Source organism: Callithrix jacchus, chromosome X, assembly GCF_049354715.1.
Source record: "Callithrix jacchus isolate 240 chromosome X, calJac240_pri, whole genome shotgun sequence".
In the NCBI taxonomy this organism is placed as follows: domain Eukaryota; kingdom Metazoa; phylum Chordata; class Mammalia; order Primates; family Cebidae; genus Callithrix; species Callithrix jacchus.
In genome coordinates, this window is record NC_133524.1 from 119,610,401 (window position 1) to 119,631,939 (window position 21,539).

At 42.1% G+C, this 21,539-nt stretch overlaps 1 protein-coding gene and 1 pseudogene across 10 annotated transcripts in view; one reads left to right on the forward strand and one right to left on the reverse strand.

Annotated features, from left to right (window-relative positions):
• XIAP (X-linked inhibitor of apoptosis) overlaps window positions 1-21,539 on the forward strand; it is a 45,782-nt gene that overhangs the window by 6,177 nt on the left and 18,066 nt on the right. For 4 of the 9 annotated variants that reach the window (XM_035288967.3, XM_078362344.1, XM_002763235.7 and 1 more), the window contains 2 exons: window positions 16,871-17,779; window positions 20,464-20,563. In XM_035288967.3, coding sequence (XP_035144858.2) covers window positions 16,903-17,779; window positions 20,464-20,563 — 977 coding nt within the window. In that variant the 5' untranslated portion in view covers window positions 16,871-16,902. Of the gene's footprint in view, window positions 1-4,859; window positions 4,980-16,870; window positions 17,780-20,463; window positions 20,564-21,539 lie in introns of all 9 variants that reach the window. The other 5 variants (XM_078362343.1, XM_078362346.1, XM_078362347.1 and 2 more) reach the window with 2 other exon arrangements.
• Window positions 1-21,539, reverse strand: part of LOC103790361 (small ribosomal subunit protein bS21m pseudogene) — a 107,164-nt pseudogene that overhangs the window by 3,565 nt on the left and 82,060 nt on the right. The gene's annotated exons all lie outside the window — the stretch shown is intronic.

The window sequence follows — 21,539 nt, forward strand, 5'->3', positions numbered from 1 at the left end:
ACACCCAGGCCACGATGCCCAGCTAATTTTTGTACTTTTGATAGAGATGGGGTTTCACCATGTTGGCAGGCTGGTCTCGAACTCCTGACCTGGTGATCTACCCGCCTTGGCCTCCCAAAGTGCTGAGATTACAGGTGTGAGCCACCACACCCAGCCTAAGTCTTTCTTTTCTATTTATTTATTTTAGTATTTTTTTTTAGACTAGTCAAGTGCAGTAGTGAGAAGGGGGGAAAGAGTAGAACAAGGAGTTCGATCTGTAACTGACTGTGAACAATCAATTGAGATAACTCACTACCTTCAGACCAGCCTTCTTTCTTCCTCTTCTTTTTTTTTTCAATGAGACAGAGTTTCACTCTTGTTGCCCAGGCTGGAGTGCAATGGCAGGATCTCAGCCTACCACAACCTCCAGCTCCCAGATTCAAGTGATTCTCCTGCCTCAGCCTCCCGAGTAGCTGGGATTACAGGCATGTGCCACCACAGTCAGCTAATTTTGCATTTTTAGTAGAGACAAGGTTTCTCCATGTTGGTAAATATGGTCTCAAACTCCCAACCTCAGATGATCCGCCCACCTCGACCTCCCAAAGTGCTGAAAGACGGTCCTGAAGTCTTTCAAAATAAAGTTTTTATTTATACAGTGTATTATTTTATACTGCACTTTCTTCATCTGTAAACTAACAGGGCCAGGCATGATGGCTCATACCTTAATCCCAACACTTTGAGAGGCTGAGGTGGGAGGATTGTTTGATCAAGGAGGTCAGGACCAGCCTGGACAACATAGCCAGACCCCACCTCTACCAAAAATAAAAAATTAGCTGGGTGCGATGGAACGCACCTGTGAAGATCGCTAGAGCTCGGAGTTCAAGGTGGCAGTCAGCTGTGATGGTCCTGTGATGGAATACACACACACATACATACACACACACACACACACACACACACACACACGCACCCCATTCCAGCCTGAGTGACAGCAAGGCCATGTCTCAAACAAACAAAAAACTCATGGAGGTTGGACTAAGGGCTAGTTGATTCCAATGATTCTAAACCCATTATAATAGTTTTTAAGCCTGATCATCTGAGATTTTGTCAAGGAAAATAATTCCATATTAACCAATCCTAGGCCAGGCATGGTGATTTATGTCTTTAATCCCAGCACTTTGGGAGGCTTGAGACAAGCAGATCCCTTGAGCCCAGGAGTTCAAGACCAGCCTGGACAACATGGTGAAGCACTATCTCTACTAAAAATAAAAAAATTAACCTGTCATGGTTGTTCATGTGCCTGTAATCCTAGCCACTCTGGAGGCTGAGGTGGGAAGATCACTTGAACCCAGGAGGTGGAGGTTACAGTGAGCCAAGATCCAGCTTGGGCGACAGAGCAAGATCCTGTCTCAAAAAAGAAAAAAAAAGGAATTTGAGGCCAAATTTATGGATTATATATTTGATCTGCTCCATGTATGGTTAATAGTAGGCTGTCCTTTATGTGATAAAAATACACTTATGTCCATTTTGCAGGACTTGGCATGGGCTTTTATTATTTTAAATTATGATGCATTTGTAGCTCTGCTGTTTGATACATTTTTGGATTTGATTTTGGTGTGATTTGGTACCCAGTCTTTGTTATAGATACATATGATTCACCTTGTTATGATATAGTTGTATATATTTTCAAGGTTATGGCTCATAGTGAAAAGTCAGGTTTACTTGTACAGACGGGGAATAACTTGATCTCAGACAGTCAGAGGTTGAACTAAGTGGATTAAAGCTGATTTCTTAAACTGAGCAAGGCTGATGCCACTGTGCATTCCCTGGTACTTATAAATACTTATATTGTGTTTGAAATTTTATTCTTATTTCTATAATCATTTTATTCACCTTAAACACAGACATCTGGCTGGGCACAGTGGCTCACGCCTGAAATCCCAGCACTTTGGGAGGCTGAGGCAGGCAGATTACTTTAGGTCAGGAGTTCAAGACTAGCTCGACCAACAGGGCGAAACCCCATCTCTACTTAAAAAAAAAAAAATGCCAGGGCCGGGCGCGGTGGCTCACGCCTGTAATCCCAGCACTTTGGGAGGCTGAGGCGGTGGATCACGAGGTCAAGAGATCGAGACCATCCTGGTCAACATGGTGAAACCCCGTCTCTACTAAAAATACAAAAAAATTAGCTGGGCATTGTGGCGTGTGCCTGTAATTCCAGCTACTCAGGAGGCTGAGGCAGGAGAATTGCCTGAACCCAGGAGGCGGAGGTTGCTGTGAGCCAAGATCGTGCCATTGCATTCCAGCCTGGGTAACAAGAGCGAAACTCCGTCTTAAAAAAAAAAAAAGGGAAGGAAGCCTAACATTTTCTGCTACCTCATTGGACTATCCCTTCTGCCAATAATTCTTGTAGTAATTTCCTTAGGGCTATATTGGTTATAATCACCGAGTTTGATTTTTGAGTGTCACTTACTGGCTGCATGCCCTTTGATGAGTAACAGAACTACTGTTTCCTCTTTTTTGTCTTTTTTTTCCCTCCCCCACCACTGTTTCCTCATATTTCAGATGAGGCCTATGATATGTTATGTAGGTTAAATTAGATACCATATATGAAAACATTCTAAATTGTAAAGTATATTATATATGTTAGGTATTATCAAAGGTAACATTGTGAGAGAAGATGGCTATAGAATCACACACTCATGCTTAAATTTTGACCTTACATTGAAACAAATAGGATTGAATTTTTTTTTTTTTTTTGAGACGGTCTCATTCTTGCCCAGGCTGGAGTGCAGTGGCGTGATATCGGCTCACTGCAACCACTGCCTCCCAGGTTCAAGTGATTCTCCTGTCTCAGCCTCCCAAGTAGCTGGGACTACAGGTGTGTGCCACCATGCCTGGCTAATTTTTTTGTATTTTTAGTAGAAACAGGGTTTCACCATGTTGGTGAGGCTGGTCTCGAACTCCTGACCTCAGATTATCTGCCCATTTCAGCCTCCCAAAGTGCTGGGATTACAGGCCTGAGGGGCATCTGGCCAAGATTGAAAATTTTTAGTTTCAATTCAGCATGTTTAATAGAGAAAATCCTTACTTGTTGCTAAAATGATGAGATGAAGGAAAATGAAAATTAGTTTATAGACAGCGTTTGGTTACATGTGGACACTCATGAAATATATTGTATCATTTAAATTTGATTTGTAGTTACTTACTGTGGCATAGTTTACTTTGTGTCATTTAAAAAAATTAAAACCTAGACAGAAGAGAAACCTACTACATGTTTGAATATAGATAGCACTGTAGCTTTCAGATAGAGCTAAATATTTTTACTGAAGAAAAAGAAAAGATAATGGGCTCTTATCAATAACTTGTTTGATTGGCCTGGGCAATATAGTGAGACCTTGTCTCTACAAAAATTTAAAAATTAGCTGAGTGTGCTGGCGCCTCCCTGTAGTCCAGCTCCTCAGGATGCAGAGGATTGCCTGAAACTGCAAAGCGGCGTGGCTTCAGTGAGCCGAGATTGTGGCACTGCACTCCAGTCTGGGCGATAGAGCAAGACCCTGTCTCAAAAAAGAAGAAGAAGTTGCTTGAGTACTTGCTTGGGATTCCAGCATGTTCATGCAATAGAATACTTCATTCTGAGGTGGGAAGATCACTTGAGGCCAGGAGTTTAAGACCAGTTTGAAGGCCGGGCGTGGTGGCTCATGCCTGTAATCCAAGCACTTTGGAGGCCAAGGCGGGCGGATCACCTGAGGTCGGGAGTTGAAGACCAGCCTGACCAATATGGTGAAAACCCGTCTTTAAAAAACAAAACAAAACAAAATATATATATATTAAAAAAAAGACCAGTTTGAGCAACATAGTGAGACCCCATCTCTTTGTGTGTGTGCATGTGTGTGTGAGAGAGATGGGGTTTAATTCTTTCACCCAGGCTGATGGAGTGCAGTGGTGCATTCTGGGCTCACTGCAACCTTCACCTCCCAGGTTCAAGCGATTCTCCTGCCTCAGCCTCCCAGTAGCTGGCATTACAGGCACGTGTCACCACACCCATCTAATTGTGTGTGTGTGTGTGTGTGTGTGTGTGAGTGAGCGGGGGGGTGGAATTTCACTCTTCTTACCCGGGCTGGAGTGCAATTGTGTGATCCTGGGTCACTGCACCTTCACCTCCTTGGTTCCAGTGATTCTCCTGCCTCAGCCTCCCAAGTAGCTGGGATTACAGGTGCCCGCCACCATGCCCAGCTAATTTTTGTATTTTTAGTAGAGACGAGGTTTCACCAGGTTGTCCAGGCTGATCTCGAACCCCTGACTTCAGGTGATCTGTCCGCCTTGGCCTCCCAAAGTGCTGGGATTACAGGCATGAGCCACTGCACCTGGCCAACTTATTGTTAACTTGAATTGAGAATAAAAGGACTCGGCCAGGCGTGGTGGCTCATGCCTGTAATCCTAGCACTTTGGGAGGCCGAGGTGGGTGGATCACCTGAGGTCAGAAGTTCAAAACCAGCCTGGCCATCATGGTGAAACCCCATCTTAAAAAAAAAAAAGAAAAGAAAAGAACTTGCTGAGACACTAGTGTGCCAAAAAAAGGAAGGAAAGAAAGGCCTTTTTGTGGAAAAATTTTTCTGAGTGATAATCTATCTTTGGAGTTATGAACTGTTCATTCACTGCCTTGTAAAAATTAGCAATGACTTTGGGGCCGGGTGAGAAGAAAGAAGTCTCTATGAACTTTGGGCAAAAACTTCCCTAAAATAATTTTTTTAAAAAGAGCAGGCATAGAATCAAGTGTACTAAAACATAATCATATTTTATAGACATTCACGAACAAAAATTATTCATAGTAATTGTGTCTTGCTGGACAGGGTAATAGAAATCATTCTTTTACTTTACAGATAAAGAAACTCATCAGTCTGGGAAACATAGGAAGACCCAGTCTCTCCCAAAAAAAAAAAAAAAAAAAGGCCGGGTGTGGTGGCTCAACGCTTGTAATTCCAGCACTCTGGGAGGCCGAGGTGGGTAGATCACCTGAGGTCGGGAGTTCAAGACCAGCCTGACCAACATGGAGAAACCCTGTGTCTACTAAAAATACAAAATTAGCTGGGCATGGTGACACATGCCTGTAATACCAGCTACTCGGGAGGCTGAGACAGGAGAATCGCTTGAACCCAGGAGGTGGAAGCTGCAGTGAGTCAAGATTGTGCTACTGCACTCCAGCCTAGCTGACAGAATGGGAATCTGTCTGAAAAATAAACAAACAAAAACTGATGAGCAATAGTCTTGACATTGATTTATAATTTCTTCATGGGTTGCTCAGAGGCAGTTACCTAAGTAACAAGCTGGCATTCGCAGGATAGGTAAAAAGAGAAGAACCAAAGAACATATCCTTCCCTTTCTAAGTCATACAAATTATTTTCTGTGAATAAAAAGCCAAAACCTTGAATTACCAGACTCTGCTATTGATAGTTTACTTGGCCAATATATTCACAGATGGAGGAAGCATTGTCATATGGCAAATAGCCAGATAACACCCATTGTCTGGTGGACAGGATTGTACAAGGGTGCCTAACTAATCAGAGTCCAACTGCTTGTTTCTTTTTTCATTTTCTTTCTTTTTCTTTTTTTTTTTTTCTTTAGACAGAGTTTCTCTCTTGTTGCCCAGGCTGGAGTGCAATGGCTCAGTCTCAGCTCAGTGCAACCTCCGCCTCCCAGGTTCAAGTGATGTTCCTGCCTCAACCTCCCAAGTAGCTGGGCTTACAGGCATGTGCCACCACACCCAGCTAATTTTGTATTTTTAGTAGAGATGGTATTTCTCCATGTTGGTCAGGCTGGTCTTGAACTCCAGACCTCAGGTGATCCACCCGCCTCAGCCTCCCAAAGTGCTGGGATTACAGGCGTGAGCCACCATGCCCATCTGCTTGGTTCTTTTCATTAGAATTTAATACATTTGCTGTATAGAATTTAGAAAGTTAAGAAAAGCACAAAGAAAAAAAATATCTACTGTCCAGAAATAATCACAGTAGAATTTTGATGTGTAATTTTGCCTTCCTGCCTTCCTGCCTTCCTACCTTCCTGCCTTCCTGCCTTCCTCCCTTCCTCCCTTCCTTTTTGAGACAGAGTCTCGTTCTGTGGCCCAGGCTGAAGTGCAGTGATGAAATCTCAGCTCACTGCAACCTCCGCCTCTCGGATTCAGGCGATTCTCCTGCTTCAGCCTCCGAAGTAGCTGGGATTAAGGTACCTGCCACTACACCCGGCTAATTTTTGTATTTTTAGTAGAGACAGGGTTTCACCATGTTAGACTGGTCTGGAACTTCTCATCTCAGGTGATCCTCCCACCTCGGCCTCCCAAAGTGCTGGGATTACAGTATAAGCAACCACCCCAGGCCAGCCTGTCTTTATATATCTGTGATTTTTATAATTTGGGCCATACAGCACAACATTATTTTGTAACCATCTTTCCACTTAATACAACATCATGGTGCTTGCTTCAGCAGTACATATACTAAATTGGAATGATACAGAGAAGGTTAACACGGCCCCTCTATTTTATATATATCTATGTCTATATATATCTACATATATAGATATAGATATAAATTTTTTTTTGAGACAGAGTTTCGCTCTTGTTAGCCAGGCTGGAGTGCAATGGTGTGATCTCGGCTCACCGCAACCTCCGCCTCTTGGGTTCAGGCAATTCTCCTGCCTCAGCCTCCTGAGTAGCTGGAATTACAGGCCCATGCCACCGTGCCCAGCTAATTTTTTTGTATTTTTAGTAGAGACGGGGTTTCACCATGTTGACCAGGATGGTCTCCATTTCTTGACCTCGTAATCCACCTGCCTCTGCCTCCCAAGGTTCTGGGATTACAGGCGTGAGCCACCGTGCCTGGCATATATTTTTTTTAAATACATCCTGAACATGATTTTTTTTTTTTTTTGAGACGGAGTTTTGCCCTTGTTACCCAGGCTGGAGTGCAATGGCGCAATCTCAGCTCACCGTAACCTCCGCCTCCTGGGATCAGGCAATTCTCCTGCCTCAGCCTCCTGAGTAGCTGGGATTACAGGCATGTGCCACCATGCCCAGTTAATTTTTTTTTTTTTTCGTATTTTTGGTAGAGACAGGGTTTCACCATGTTGACCAGGATGGTCTTGATCTCTTGACCTCGTGATCCACCCGCCTCGGCCTCCCAAAGTGCTGGGATTACAGGCGTGAGCCACCGCGCCCGGCCTGAACATTAATTTTTAATGGTTGCCTGCTGGCCCATATTACCATAATATTGTCCTGTTTTTGTAGATACTGAGTTTTTTTGTTTTAGTAAATAGCACTTTACTGAACATCCTTACATGTACATTAATGAAATGATCGGGGATTTTCTTTTTTTTTTTTTTGAGATGGAGTCTCACTCTGTCACCCAGACTTGAGTACAGTGACACTATCTCAGCTCACTGCAACCTCCACCTCCCAGGTTCAACCGAGCTCCTGCCTCAGCCTCCTGAGTAGTTGGGACTACAGGTGTGTGCTACCACACCTGGCTAATTCGTGTGTGTGTGTGTTTAAGTAGAGATGGGGTTTTGCCATGTTGGCCAGGCTGTTCTCGAATTACTGACCTCAAGTGATTCGCCTACCTCAGCCCCCAAAGTGCTGCGATTATAGGCATGAGCCACAGTGCCTGACTAATGAGGAATTTTTTTTTTTTTGAGACAGAGTTTTGCTCTTGTTACCCAGGCTGGAGTGCAATGGCACGATCTCAGCTCACTGCAGCCTCCACCTCCAGGGTTCAGGCAATTCTCCTGCCTCAGCCTCCTGAGGAGCTGGGATTACAGGCACACGCCACCATGCCCAGCTAATTTTTTGTATTTTTAGTAGAGACGGGGTTTCACCATGTTGACCAGGATGATCTCGATCTCTTGACCTCGTGATCCACCTGCCTTGGCCTCCCAAAGTGCTTGGATTACGGGTTTGAGCCACCGCGCCTGGCCCGTGTAAAAATCTTTTAATCTTGGTACATTTTGTATTGAAAACATTCACACTACTTGAATACATTAAAAGAGTACAATAACATTTCCAGTGTACATGTAGATACACAAAGCAAAAAGAATGCTTTCTAGTGAAATTAGGAGTAAATACAAGAATGTTAAAGGAGAGAGTCTCATATTACCAAAGTCAATGACATTGACTTTTTTTTTTTTTTTTGAGACAGAGTCTCAATCCGTCACCCAGGCTGGAGTGCAGAGGTACAGTCTCAGCTCACTGCAACCCCTGCCTCCCAGGTTCAAGTAATTCTCATGCCTCAGCCTCCCAAGTAGCTGGGATTACAGGCATGCACCACCATGCCTGACTAATTTTTGTATTTTTAGTAGAGATGAGTTTTCGTCATGTTGGCCAGGCTGGTTTCAAATTCCTGATCTCAAGTGATCTGACTACCTCAGCCTCCCAAAGTGCTGGGATTACAGGCTTGAGCTACCATGCCTGGCCATTAACTGCTTTTCACAACATAAATTATACCTGTTTGAAATAGGAGAGGGAGAGGTTAAGAAAGCAAGAGAAGGCCAGATGCAGTGGCTCATGTCTGTAATCCCAGCACTTTGGGAGGCTGAGGCGGGCGGATCACAAGGTCAAGAGATCGAGACCCTCCTGGCCAACAAGGTGAAACCCTGTCTCTATTAAGAAAAACAAATGAAAAAAAATTATACCTGTTTGGAATTAGTTTTTAAATATATAAGCTATAGGATGGACAAACACCAATGTGAACAACTGTCACAGAATTTTATAATTCAGGAACATAGCTTCAGGTGCGTCATAACATGGAAAGCAATTCCTAAAAATAGTAATTGGTTTTTAATTTCTTAAAAGTTCGAAAAAGCATTCCAGAAAGTGATTTGTTAGCAATTAGCAAGAGAACAAGAATATTAGAAATAAAAGAGGCCAGGCGCAGTGGCTTACGCCTTGTAATCCCAGCACTTTGGGAGACAGGAAGATCACGAGGTCAGGAGTTCAAGACTAGCCTGACCAATATGGTGAAACCCCGTCTCTACTAAAAATAAAAAAATTAGCCAGGCGTGGTGGTGCACATCTGTATTCCCAGGTACTCAGGAGGCTGAGGCAGGAGAATCGCTTGAACCCAGTAGGCGGAGGTTGCAGTGAGCTGAGATTGCACCACTGCACTCCAGCCTGGGTGACAGAGCAAGACTCTGTCTCAAAAAAAAGAAATGATAATTATAGAAACATAAGAACTGAGGTCCTCACAGTGCCAAAAGAGATAGAATCAAACTTTTTCTTTTTTTAATATATATATTATTGCGTTTTAGGTTTTGGGGTACATGTGAAGAACATGCAAGATTGTTACATAGGTACATACATGACAATATGGTTTGCTGCCTCCATCCCCATCACCTATATCTGGCATTTTTCCTCATGTTATCCCTCCCCAACTCCCTACCCCACACTGTCCCTCCCCTAGTTCCCCTCCACAGACCCCAGTGTGTGATGCTCCCCTCCCTGTGTCCATGTGTTCTCAGAATCAAACTTTTTCTTTTTTTTTTAAAGATGGGGTTTCACCACGATGGCCAGGCTGGTCTTGAACTCCTGACCTCAGGTGATCCACCCACCTCGGCCTCCCAAAGTGCTAGGTTTACAGGCGTGAGCCACCGCGCCCGGCTCAACTTTTTCTTATTAGAATGTAAAGAATGTATTTAAAGGAAAAATTCACTGGGCTCTGTGAAACAGGTTAAATGTGTAACTACTTCAAACAGAAATGACTTAGTCCTCTCACATAGTTCTGAAAATATACTAACATCCCATTTTCCATATCAAAAACACATAATTTCTTTAAAAAAAATTTTTTTTTTAAAGACGGGATTTCACCATGTTGGTCAGGCTGGTCTTGAACTCCTGACCTCAGGTGATCCACCCGCCTTCGCCTCCAAAGTGCTTGGATTACAGGCATGAGCCACCACACCCGGCCAAAAGCACATAATTTCATTAGCAAAAACCCCTTGGTTTTAGACTTAAAATCACCTCTGATCCACCAAAGTTTGTATGAACAGTAATCAAAGTACTATTTTAATAATGTTTTGACAGCTTTATTAATATATATATACACCATAAGATCCCTTTAAAGTATGTAGTTTAGCTGAGCATGGTGGCTCATGCTTATAATCCCAGCACTTTGGGAGGCTGAGAAGGGTGGGTCACCTGAGGTCGGGAGTTTGAGACCAGCCTGACCAACATAGTAAAACCCCGTCTCAAAAAAAAAAAAAAGTATATACTTTAGTGGCTTTTAGTATATGCAGAGTTGTGCAACTATCACCACAATCTAATTTTAGAACATTTTCATTACTCCAGAAACAAACCCAGTAACCATTTGTAGTCACTTCCTATTTCTCCCTCCCCAGCCCTAGGCAACCACTAATCTACTTTCTGTTTCTATTTATTTTAATAACCTTTCAAACTTGTAATATTATTGTTTTCATGCCTATTCTAGGTCATTGGCTCAGAGGTTTAAAAGCTCTTAAAACTACCCAAATTTACAAGTCCTGTGACATCCTCACTCAGAAAACATTCAAACGATGGTTTCATAATGTTATGATTGTTGCATCTTCTAAGAGTTTTTGATCTGGAGCATGTGTTTCAAATTCTATGTTTGCACCACTGCTAAACTCAATTAGAAGTAAAATCATTCTGTCAAGACTCAAAACTGAGTTTGTTCTGTTTTTGTTAACGATTCCAGGCTTTTGATAGTAGGAATGGCTTTAGCAGTCTTCTCTGGTACACCATTATCTTAAATAATAATGTTATCCTCCTCACTGTCTTCATCCTTTGGTTCAAAATTTGGTTCAGTCTGCTGTGGATAGGCAAGAAAGCTATTATCAGCAGATTGGCTGGAGCTGCCAGAAGTCTGACTGTTTCCAGCAACATTATTCTCCTGGTTTGCTGGTCTCATTGTTAGGATGAGATTGCTGCTGTTTGCAATCATCATGTCAGTTTACTTGATTGAGATACTTCCCTGAAACTTACATACTATCAGCTTCTAAAAACTTCATCATTAACTAAAAACTTCATCATAGTTCTGAGCTGTGAGCCAGGCCTGGAACAAGCCAGGATATAAATGATCCCTGGGATGCTCTCTGAGTCATGGGTGGTCTTCCTTAGGCTGAAACTATGCTGGATATAGAGTCCTAGGAGATGCTTAGTTCCTGGGAGAATATCCACATCTATGATAGAAGACACAGGTCTGAAGTCTTTTGGCAGAGCAGTGACTGGATATAGTCTTTTTCTGTGGTTGACAAAACACAGTGCATCAGTTGAAACATCTTTCTTCTCTATTAGCATGTCTGTACCAAAGGTAATAATGTCTACTCCTTCCTTCTTTTGTATAAAAATCCTAAGCAGTGGGTTGGCTGTTAAAATAGCTTTGCGATAACCATCATCATCATTTATGGGTTGTACATCTCCCCAAACGTCTGTGTAGCCTACTAAAATGTCAACATTAGGTATCTTATGAATATATTACAGTAATCCATTAAACTTCCTAAAATTTCCAGGTTTGGCTCTTTCTAATGAAAATCAACTAAATTCAGCACCAAACCTGTTCTTCCCCTAGGATACCTTGTAGCTGCTCCTCACCAATGCCACTGACCACAGCAGCCATGGTTCATGCAGAGCACAGGGCTGCCCCTCAGGAGTGTGCACCAGTAGGCGGGGGTGGGAAGTGGGTTGGCGCATGTGCACTGCTCCCAGGCACCCACAACCTGAGATGCATCTTGTGGGGACAGCTTGGGTTTGGGTGTTTTGAGATGGGTGGGAACACTGCTCCCTCCCTGTGAGCCTTGACTGCTGTGCACTTCCTTGTTCTTTGCCGCCTACCCTCTACCAGGACCCTGGCGAGCAGCACCAACTTGAGAGATTTTTTTTTTTTTTTTTGAGACAGGGTCTCCCTCTGTTGCCTAGGCTAGAGTACAGGGGTGCGATCTCAGTTCACTGTAACCTCCACCTCCAGGGCTCAAGCAATTCTCCTACCTCAGCCTCCCAAGTAGCTGGGACTATAGGTGTGAGCCACCACACCCAACTAATTTTTGTATGTTTTTGTAGAAATGGGGTTTCGCCATGTTGGCCAGGTTGGTCTCAAACTCCTGAGCTCAGGCTATCTGCTGACCTCGGCCTCCCAAAGTGCTAGGATTACAGACGTGAGCCACCACACCTGACCAACTTGAGGGATTTTAAGTGACAATATTATTAAAGACATTCTGGAGAAAAAGATCACTTATAATCCTGTCACCTTAACATTTTTCTGATTTATTTAATATTATTTTCTAAGTCTTGTCTGTAAGTATACATTTTCACACCGTGGCAGTCTGGTGTACATTCTACCTTATATCCTTTTCCCCATTAAAATAACCTTTAGTCTACATATTTGAAAATCGTAATAATAAAAAAAGCGGCTGGGCATGATGGCTTACTCCTGTATTCCCGGCACTTTGGGAGGCTGAGTCAGGCGCATCACCTGAGGTCAGTAGTTCAAGAGTAGCCTGGCCAATGTATTGAAACCCTGTCTCTACTAAAAATACAAAAATTAGCTGGGTGTGGTGGCAGATGCCTGTAATCCCAGCTACTTGGGAGTCTGAGACAGAAGAATTGCTTGAACCTGGGAAGGCAGAGGTTGCAGTGAGCAGATATCAGGCCATTGCCCTCCAGCCTGGGTGACCAAGAGTAAAACTTTGTCTCAGAAAAAAAAAAAAAAGCAGGGAGAAATAGAAACTTGTGTGTGATATACAGACACCAGGGTTTTGTGTCTGCCTTTGTCTCTGCATGCCTCAGTCCCATATTTCCACATTCTCACTGGGTTAGCAGTTGACCTCCTCTCCTTGGTACCTCTTGGTGGCTCTCTTTATACAGTTGACTGGACTAAATGTGTATATGTACATGTATACTGTAAACCCTCACATATCACCATTGTAGAATCTTCCAAACCCTTCATTTAGACATGTACCATTGTTTGCTGGACACTTTTGTCCCATTTTTGGCTTCCCTAGTGCTATTTTTTCAACCACTGTTCCCCTTAAGATTCCTGACTGCCCAGCCCCTTTATGCCAAAAGCTTTCTTTGACACTGTTCTCTTTCTGTGCCTTCCTGCCTTTCCGCTTACCCGGTACAAAGCCTGAAGATGCTTTCACAGAGAGCCTTAAATTATCCCAGCATTCTTTATCACACCCACACCTTTTCACATTAAAAGCCTTTTTGTCACCCTTGTCCAATATTCATACCCTATTTTCTTCTATACTCACAATTCCTCTGCCCCATATATACTTGTTTTCTGTGGTGTCATTTTCCCAACCTCCATTTCACTTAGATCCTATATATATATTTTTACCCTATCTTGCCCTTTTTGTTTGGTGCCTTCCTTCAAACCCAAGGTTTCTGTCTTTCATCAGTCATCCTTCCACCTTTCACTCTTTTTTTCTTTTTCTTTTTTCTTTTGAGACAGAGTTTCGCTCTTGTTACCCAGACTGGAATGCAATGGCACGATCTCGGCTCACTACAACCTCCGCCTCCTGGGTTCAGGCAGTTCTCCTGCCTCAGCCTCCTGAGTACTGGGATTACAGCACATGTGCCACCATGCCCAGCTAATTTTTTGTATTTTTAGTAGAGACGGGCTTTCACCATGTTGGCCAGGATGGTCTCGATCTCTTGACCTCATGATCTGACCGCTTCGGCCTCCCAAAGTGCTGGGATATAGGCGTGAGCCACCGTGCCTGGCCTATACCTTTTTCTTTCTTTTTTTTTTTTTGAGATCAAGTCTCATTCTGTCACCCAGGCTGGAGTGCAGTGGCGCCATCTCAGCTCACTGCAACCTCCGCTTCCCAGGTTCAGGTGATTCTCCTCCCTCAGCCTTCCAAGTAGCCTCCTGTGTGCCACCACGCCTGGCTAATTTTTGTATTTTTTGGTAGAAGTGGGGTTTCACCATGTTGGCCAGGCTGGTCTTGAAGTCTTTACTCCAAGTGATCCACGAACCTCAGCCTCCCAAAGTGTTGGGATTACAGGTGTGAGCCACTGTGCCTGGCAACTTATATCTATTTTGATTGACTTGAAATAAAATTTAACACCTCAGAGAAGATAATTCTCATGTGTTTTGAATTATACTGAACGTTAATTCTTCAGGATAATTATAGACTTGAAAATGTTTAATCCAGTCTCCTAGTCCATGCCGAAGTTCCTTCCAGTGATAAGAGGAACTCATAATTTACAAGGCAACCCAATTCATTTTGTGCTACTATCAATTGTTATAAAGCTGATCTTTGGGTTATAATCTACTGTTTATAATTGTATTTATTGATCTTAATTCTGCCCTCAAGCTATACAAAATTTGAATCTCTTTTCTACGTGATAACCTTTTAGATATCTTAAGGTAGTAATTCTGTCCTCTCTACCCTTCCCCTCACAATTTTAACAACCTTTGGGATAAATATCCTTTGCCATTCCAACTATTTCTCATATGATAACATTTTCATCATCCTGATAGCTCCCTAAGGACATTAAACTTGGTTAATATCCCTTCCAAAATCTATTTGGAACTGGAAATAGTATCCCTTGGTAGCTGAATTGGATCTGGATGTTGCACATCTGGACACTACTGCAGCTTGAAGTTGCTGTTTTTTGTATACTTGTAGTGTTGGCTCATGATGACTTTGTAAGTAATTAAAATCCCAAGGTTTTAATCTGGAGGATTGCCTTTATGTGACTTCTTTTTAAACCACGTCTCCATCTTCTTTTAGCTATGTTACAGATTTTTTTTTTTTTTAAAAAAAGACAGGGTTTCACCATGTTGGTCAGGCTGGTCTTGAACTCCCGATCTCAGGTGATCCGCCCGCCTTGGCCTCCAAAGTGCTTGGATTACAGGTGTGAGCCACTATGCCTGGCCACAGATTTTTTTTTTTTTTTGAGACAGACTTTTGCTCTTGTTGCCCAGGCTGGAGTGTAATGGTGTGATCTCTGCTCACTGCAACCTCTGCATCCCAGGTCCAAGCGATTCTCCTGCCTCAGCCTCCTGAGTAGCTGGGATTACAGGCATGTACCACCAGGCCCCATCAATTTTTTTTTCCCCCGTTTTTGAGATGCTTGCTCTGTCACCCAGGCTGGGGTGCAGTGGCACAATCTCGGCTCACTACAGCCTCCACCTCTTGGGTTCAAGTAATTTTACTGACTCACAGCCCGGCCAACATGATGAAACCATGTGTCTACTAAAAATACAAAAAATTAGCCAGGTGTGGTGGTGGGTACCTGTGATCCCAGCTACTCGGGAGACTGAGGCAGGAGAATCGCTTGAACCTGGGAGGTGGATGTTGCAGTGAGCCAAGATCTCACCACTGCACTCCAGCATGGGTAACAAAGCGAGACTCTGTTTCAAAAAAGAAAGTCGTGGAGACCATATTCCAAAAGTTGTATGCAGATATAACTCAGCTCTTGAGGTATATGAGTTAATACCATGATAAATTCACATGGCCAGGAAAGACTGATGTCCACTGCCAGCTTGCTTTGTGTTGAACATTTCTCCAAGAGAGATTAAATTCTGAGACATATTGTGTCAACATAAAGGCAAAAGAGCTGGCTAATTCTTGCCAAGAAATCAATTATGCACATACAATATAGAGACAAAGTTATTGTGTCCATTCTCTGATTTTGTGTTTGACAAGTTTATATTGAGTATGTTATCAGGCAATTCGGGAGATTCTGAAGAACCAGGTTTGCCTCATAGCTAGGGATGCCATATGCTCTAGTTTGCCTGGGGCAACCCTGATTTATGCCTGTTGTCCCAGTGTGATTATTACTAGTGTAATTTTTCGCTTTGAGAAGTGTCCAGGTTTGGAACGTAAATTATCTTGCCACCCTTCTCATAACCTAATGGGTTCCCTTTAGCATTTTATCTGGGTTAAACATTACACAGCTGTAAATTGGCAGCTCTAATAAGACTGCAATGATACTTATCTTCCATTTGAACAGATTGTTCCTTGACCAAGGGAAGTTAATAGTAAAAGTAACTGCAGGGCACATGTTCCCAGGACCTCCCAAGGGCTGGATCATGGGGGAAAAAAAAAAAACAAAAAAACCCAGTAATAGCAATTAAGGTTTCTAAGTACTTAGAATTTTTCCTGAGCCACCCTGTAGAGGGCGGTATTATATATATATCTGGAATTATCCAGTTCCAACAAAAAATGAGCTCTTGTTCATGCATGAAAATCAGAAATATTTGATACTCTTAAAGAACACATTGGAACCAGCATTATGATTAAAACATATTTTGCTTCAATTCCATCTTCTTTAATCAGAAGAGACCCTCACCATGGATACTTGTATGAGTCATCCAGGTAGCATACAATGAGGATCTTAATAAATAAAATAAATAAATAAATAAAAACATATTTTGCTAAGCAAAGAAATATTAAAAATTAATTCATTAACATTCTGAACATTTTTTAATTTGTAAAAACTGAATTTTGATGCCTTGAATATACAATGATTCATTATAACAATTATGCACAGACTTTAATAATCTCCATATTTTATGCTTCTTTTATGTTTTTCCTAATTAATTATTTGACATGGTTAATAATTATAATATATTCTGCTTCACAGTTCCATATTTATGTAAAATAAGCATTTAAAAATTATTAGTTTTATTCTACCTGCTTAAATATTACTTTCCTCAAAAAGAGAAAACGAAAATGCTAGATTTTACTTTATGACTTGAATTATGTGGTAATGTTGAACTCTAGTATTTAGAATTAGAATATTTCTTAGAGGTCGTGTCATTATTTTTATGTCCTAAGTGGATAATTTGTTAGCTCCTAGTAACAAAAGTCTATTGCTTATGTTTCACATTTTGGATTTCCTAATATAATGTTCTCTTTTTAGAAAAGGTGGACAAGTCCTATTTTCAAGAGAAGATGACTTTTAACAGTTTTGAAGGATCTAAAACTTGTGTACCTGCAGACATCAATAAGGATGAAGAATTTGTAGAAGAGTTTAATAGATTAAACACTTTTGCTAATTTTCCAAGTAGTAGTCTTGTTTCAGCATCAACACTGGCAAGAGCAGGGTTTCTTTATACTGGTGAAGGAGATACCGTGCGGTGCTTTAGTTGTCATGCAGCCGTAGATAGATGGCAATATGGAGACTCAGCAATTGGAAGACACAGGAAAGTATCCCCAAATTGCAGATTTATCAACGGCTTTTATTTTGAAAATAGTGCCACGCAACCTACAAATCCTGGTATCCAGAATGGTCAGTACAAAGTTGAAAACTATCTGGGAAGCAGAAATCATTTTGCTTTAGACAGGCCATCTGAGACACATGCAGACTATCTTTTGAGAACTGGGCAGGTTGTAGATATATCAGACACCATATACCCGAGGAACCCTGCCATGTATAGTGAAGAAGCTAGACTGAAGTCCTTTCAGAACTGGCCAGACTATGCCCACCTAACCCCAAGAGAGTTAGCGAGTGCTGGACTCTACTACACAGGTATTGATGACCAAGTGCAGTGCTTTTGTTGTGGAGGAAAACTGAAAAATTGGGAACCTTGTGATCGTGCCTGGTCAGAACACAGGCGACACTTTCCTAATTGCTTCTTTGTTTTGGGCCGCAATCTTAACATCCGAAGTGAATCTGATCCTGTGAGTTCTGATAGGAATTACCCAAATTCAACAAATCTTCCAAGAAATCCATCCATGGCAGATTATGAAGCACGGATCATTACTTTTGGGACGTGGATATACTCAGTTAACAAGGAGCAGCTTGCAAGAGCTGGATTTTATGCTTTAGGTAAACTTCATTATAAAACCAATAAATGACTTCCCAACTATGCCAGGGCTCCTAAAAAGTAAATAGATGCCTTTAGCCCCCTGAACTGGTAAATATTTAGGTATAATTTGGCATGATTATACCTATATTCATCTTATTCTGTGAACTCTTATGTTGAACCTGTAACGTAACTACTGAACTTATGTGAAAAAGACTACCATATTATGAGTCACATTTCTCTTCATGTAATTGTTTTTAGGAAGTAATAACATGCAAAAGATGGTAGACATCTCCAATAACAAAATGGGTCCAATAAAATACTTTGATTTATTGAGCACCTATTATATGTGCACAGTATGTATACTTCATGCATTTTCTCTAAGCTTCACAATTTTTTTTTCTTTTCTTTTTCTTTTTTTCCTTTCCTTTTCCCTCCCTCCCTTCCTTTCTTTCCTCCCCTCCCCTCCCCTCTCCTCCCCTCCTCTCCCCTCCCCTCTCCTCTCCTTCCCTCCCCTCCCCTCCCCTCTTCTCTCCTCCCCTCCCTTCTCTTCTTTGGGATTTCACCAAGACCAGGATGGTCTCAATCTCCTGACCTCATGATCTGCCCATCTCGGCCTTCCATGGTGCTTGGATTACATGCATGAGCTACCACACCTAGCCCATAATAACTTTAATAATTTTTTTTTTTGAGACGGATTGTTAGTCTTGTTGCCCAGACTGGACCACCTGGCCCACAATAACTTTAATAACTTTTTTTTTGAGGTGGAGTTTCACTCTTGTCCAGACTGGAGTGTAATAGCACAGTTTCAGCTTACTGCAACCTCTGCCTCCCAGGTTCAAGCAATTCTCTTGCCTCAGCCTCCCGAGTAGCTGGGATTATAGGCATGCACCAACACGCCCGGCTAATTTTGTATTTTTAGTAGAGACAGGATTTCTCCTTGTTGGTCAGGCTGGTCTCAAACTCCCCACCTCAGGTGATGCGCTGGCCTCAGCCTACCAAAATGCTGGGATTATAGGCGTGAGCCACTGCACCTGGCACTTTTTTTTTTTTTTGAGACAGAGTCTCACTCCATTACCTAAACTGAAGTGCAGTGGCATGATCTTGGCTTACTGCAACCTCTGCCTCCTGGGTTCAAGCTATTATTGTGCCTCAGCCTCCTGAGTAGCTGGAATTACAGGCACATACCACTGCACCTGTATAATTTTTGTGTTTTTTAATAGGGACAGTGTTTTACCATGTTGGCCAGGCTGGTCTCAAACTCCCGACTTCAAGTGATCTGCCCACCTCAGCCTCCCAAAGTGTTGGAATTTCAGGCGTGAGCTACCATGCTTATCTTCCCAATAACTTTATTTATTTATTTATTTTTTTGAGATGGAGTATCACTCTGTCACCAGGCTGGAGTGCAGGGCGCAATCTCGGTTCTCTGCAACCTCCCGCTCCTGGGTTCAAGCAATACTCCTGCCTCAGTCTCCCAATTAACTGGGACTGCAGATGCGAGCCACCACACCCAGCTGTTTTGTATTTTTAGTAGAGACAGGGTTTCACCATGTTGATCAGGATGGTCTTGATCTCTTGACTTGGTGATCTGCCCACCTTAGCCTCCCAAAGTGCTGGGATTACAGGTGTGAGCCACCGTGCCTGGCCCACAATAACTTTATAAAAAGAGCTAACATTAGAGAGTTTAGTTTGGCTCATGCTGTAGTAAAATTGACATCTGCCTTTAGTACACAAAGTATATATATGGAAGCTGCCTTGTATTATGCTTGGTGCTTCATATGAGTGCTTTTCAAATGAACTATGGTAGACATGCCAGGAAGGGTCATTGGTGTAATTGCTTCTAAAGATATTTTTAAAAATTATGCCATTATATATTTGACCCATTTATTTTAAGATTGAATAATTCCTATAAAATATTGGTTATTTCAAAAGATTTTTATTTATGTACCATTATATAGTAATCTTGAAGGTTTGTTTAGTGTCATGTGGCTATAAACTTAGGGAAACTTATCTCATAATTCCATTATGTAGAACTTTAATGTTACTAACACTTGGAAAATAACTTGTTTTAAAGTTTCACAGTTTGAAACAGTAGGTACAATATTGGTGGCCCAAATAACATACTAAAAAGAAAGTATGCTGGGTGCAGTGGCTCACGCCTATAATCCCAGCGCTTTGGGAGACCAAGGTAGGCGGATCATTTGAGGTCAGGAATTCGAGATCAGACTGGCCAGCATGGTAAAACCCCGTTTTTACCAAAAATATAGAAAATCAGCCGGGTGTGGTTGTGCATGCCTGTAATCCCAGCTACTTGGGAGGCTGAGGTAGGAAAATCACTTAAACTCAGGAGGTGGAGGTTGTAGTGAGCTGAGACTGTGCCATTACACTCCAGTCTGGGCAGCAGAGCAAGACTCAGTCTCAAAAAAAAAAAAAAAAAAAAAGAAAGTCGCAATCTTAATTTTGACATAAAACTTGGACAGTTTTATTTTTGTTCTGTAAAAATACCTCAGATTGAATCAGTGAATTTAGTATTTCTTCCTCAAATGATAGAGATTGTAAGTGTTACTTAGATGTGAATTTGAATGTCTTGTTTTAAGCTGTGAGATTTTCATGTTTTTTAGATGTGCTTAATTTTTAGGTGTTAACTGAATATTTTTGTGTAAGCTTCTAGTCGCACAAATACATATATTCTTGTATGTTTTCTTAGGTGACAGTGATAAAGTAAAGTGCTTTCACTGTGGAGGAGGGCTAACTGATTGGAAGCCCAGTGAAGACCCTTGGGAACAACATGCTAAATGGTATCCAGGGTAAGATACTCAATTATTCATTCATTCACAGGCAAATTGGATAGCATGCAGTGGGAGACTTGAATTACTTTTTGCCTCAACGATTTCTGCCTTCACTATGGCTTGAAATTCATGCCAGATTTATAAAAATGAGGAAAAAACCCACCTAAGCCTTCTCTGATGACCAAAACATCCACTGCTTATGTATCACCAAAACATCCACTGCTTATGTATCATATCTATGACATTCAAATTATCCCATTTATTTTTTATTTTATTTATTTACTTTTTGAGACAGAGTCTCACTCTGTTGCCCAGGCTGGAATGCAGCGGCACAGTCTAGGCTCACTGCAACTTCCGCTTGTTGGGTTTAAGCAATTCTCTTGCCTCCGCCTCCCAAGTAGCTGGGATTACAGGCACCCACCACCATGCCTGGCTAATTTTTGTATTTTTAGTAGAGACAGGGTTTCACCATGTTGGCCAGGCTGGTCTCGAACTCCTGACCTCAGGTTATTGGCCCGCCTCAGCCTCCCAAAGTGCTGGGATTACAGTTGTTAGCCACCGTGCCTCGCCAGATTATCCCATTTTTTTTTTTTAGTTTTTATTTTTGAGACGAAGTTTTGCTCTTGTCGCCCAGGCTGGAATGCAGTGGCCTGATCGTGGTTCACTGCAACCTCCGCCCCTTGTGCCTCAGCCTCCTGAGTAACTGGGATTACAGGTACCTGCCACCACGCCCAGCTAATTTTTGTATTTTTTAGCAGAGACGGGGTTTCACCATGTTGGTCAAACTGGTCTTGAACTCCTTACCTCAGGTGATCCTTCTGCCCTAGCCTCCCAAAGTGCTGGGATTACAGACGTGAGCCACCACGCCCAGCCTCTAGGTTATTCCATTTCTAAATACAAATTAGGAAATGTGTACTCTTTTGTTGTTGGAAGTAGGCTCTTTTATGATCGGCATGAGAGCCCATGTTGCCAAGGAGATTCCTTAAGAAGCCAT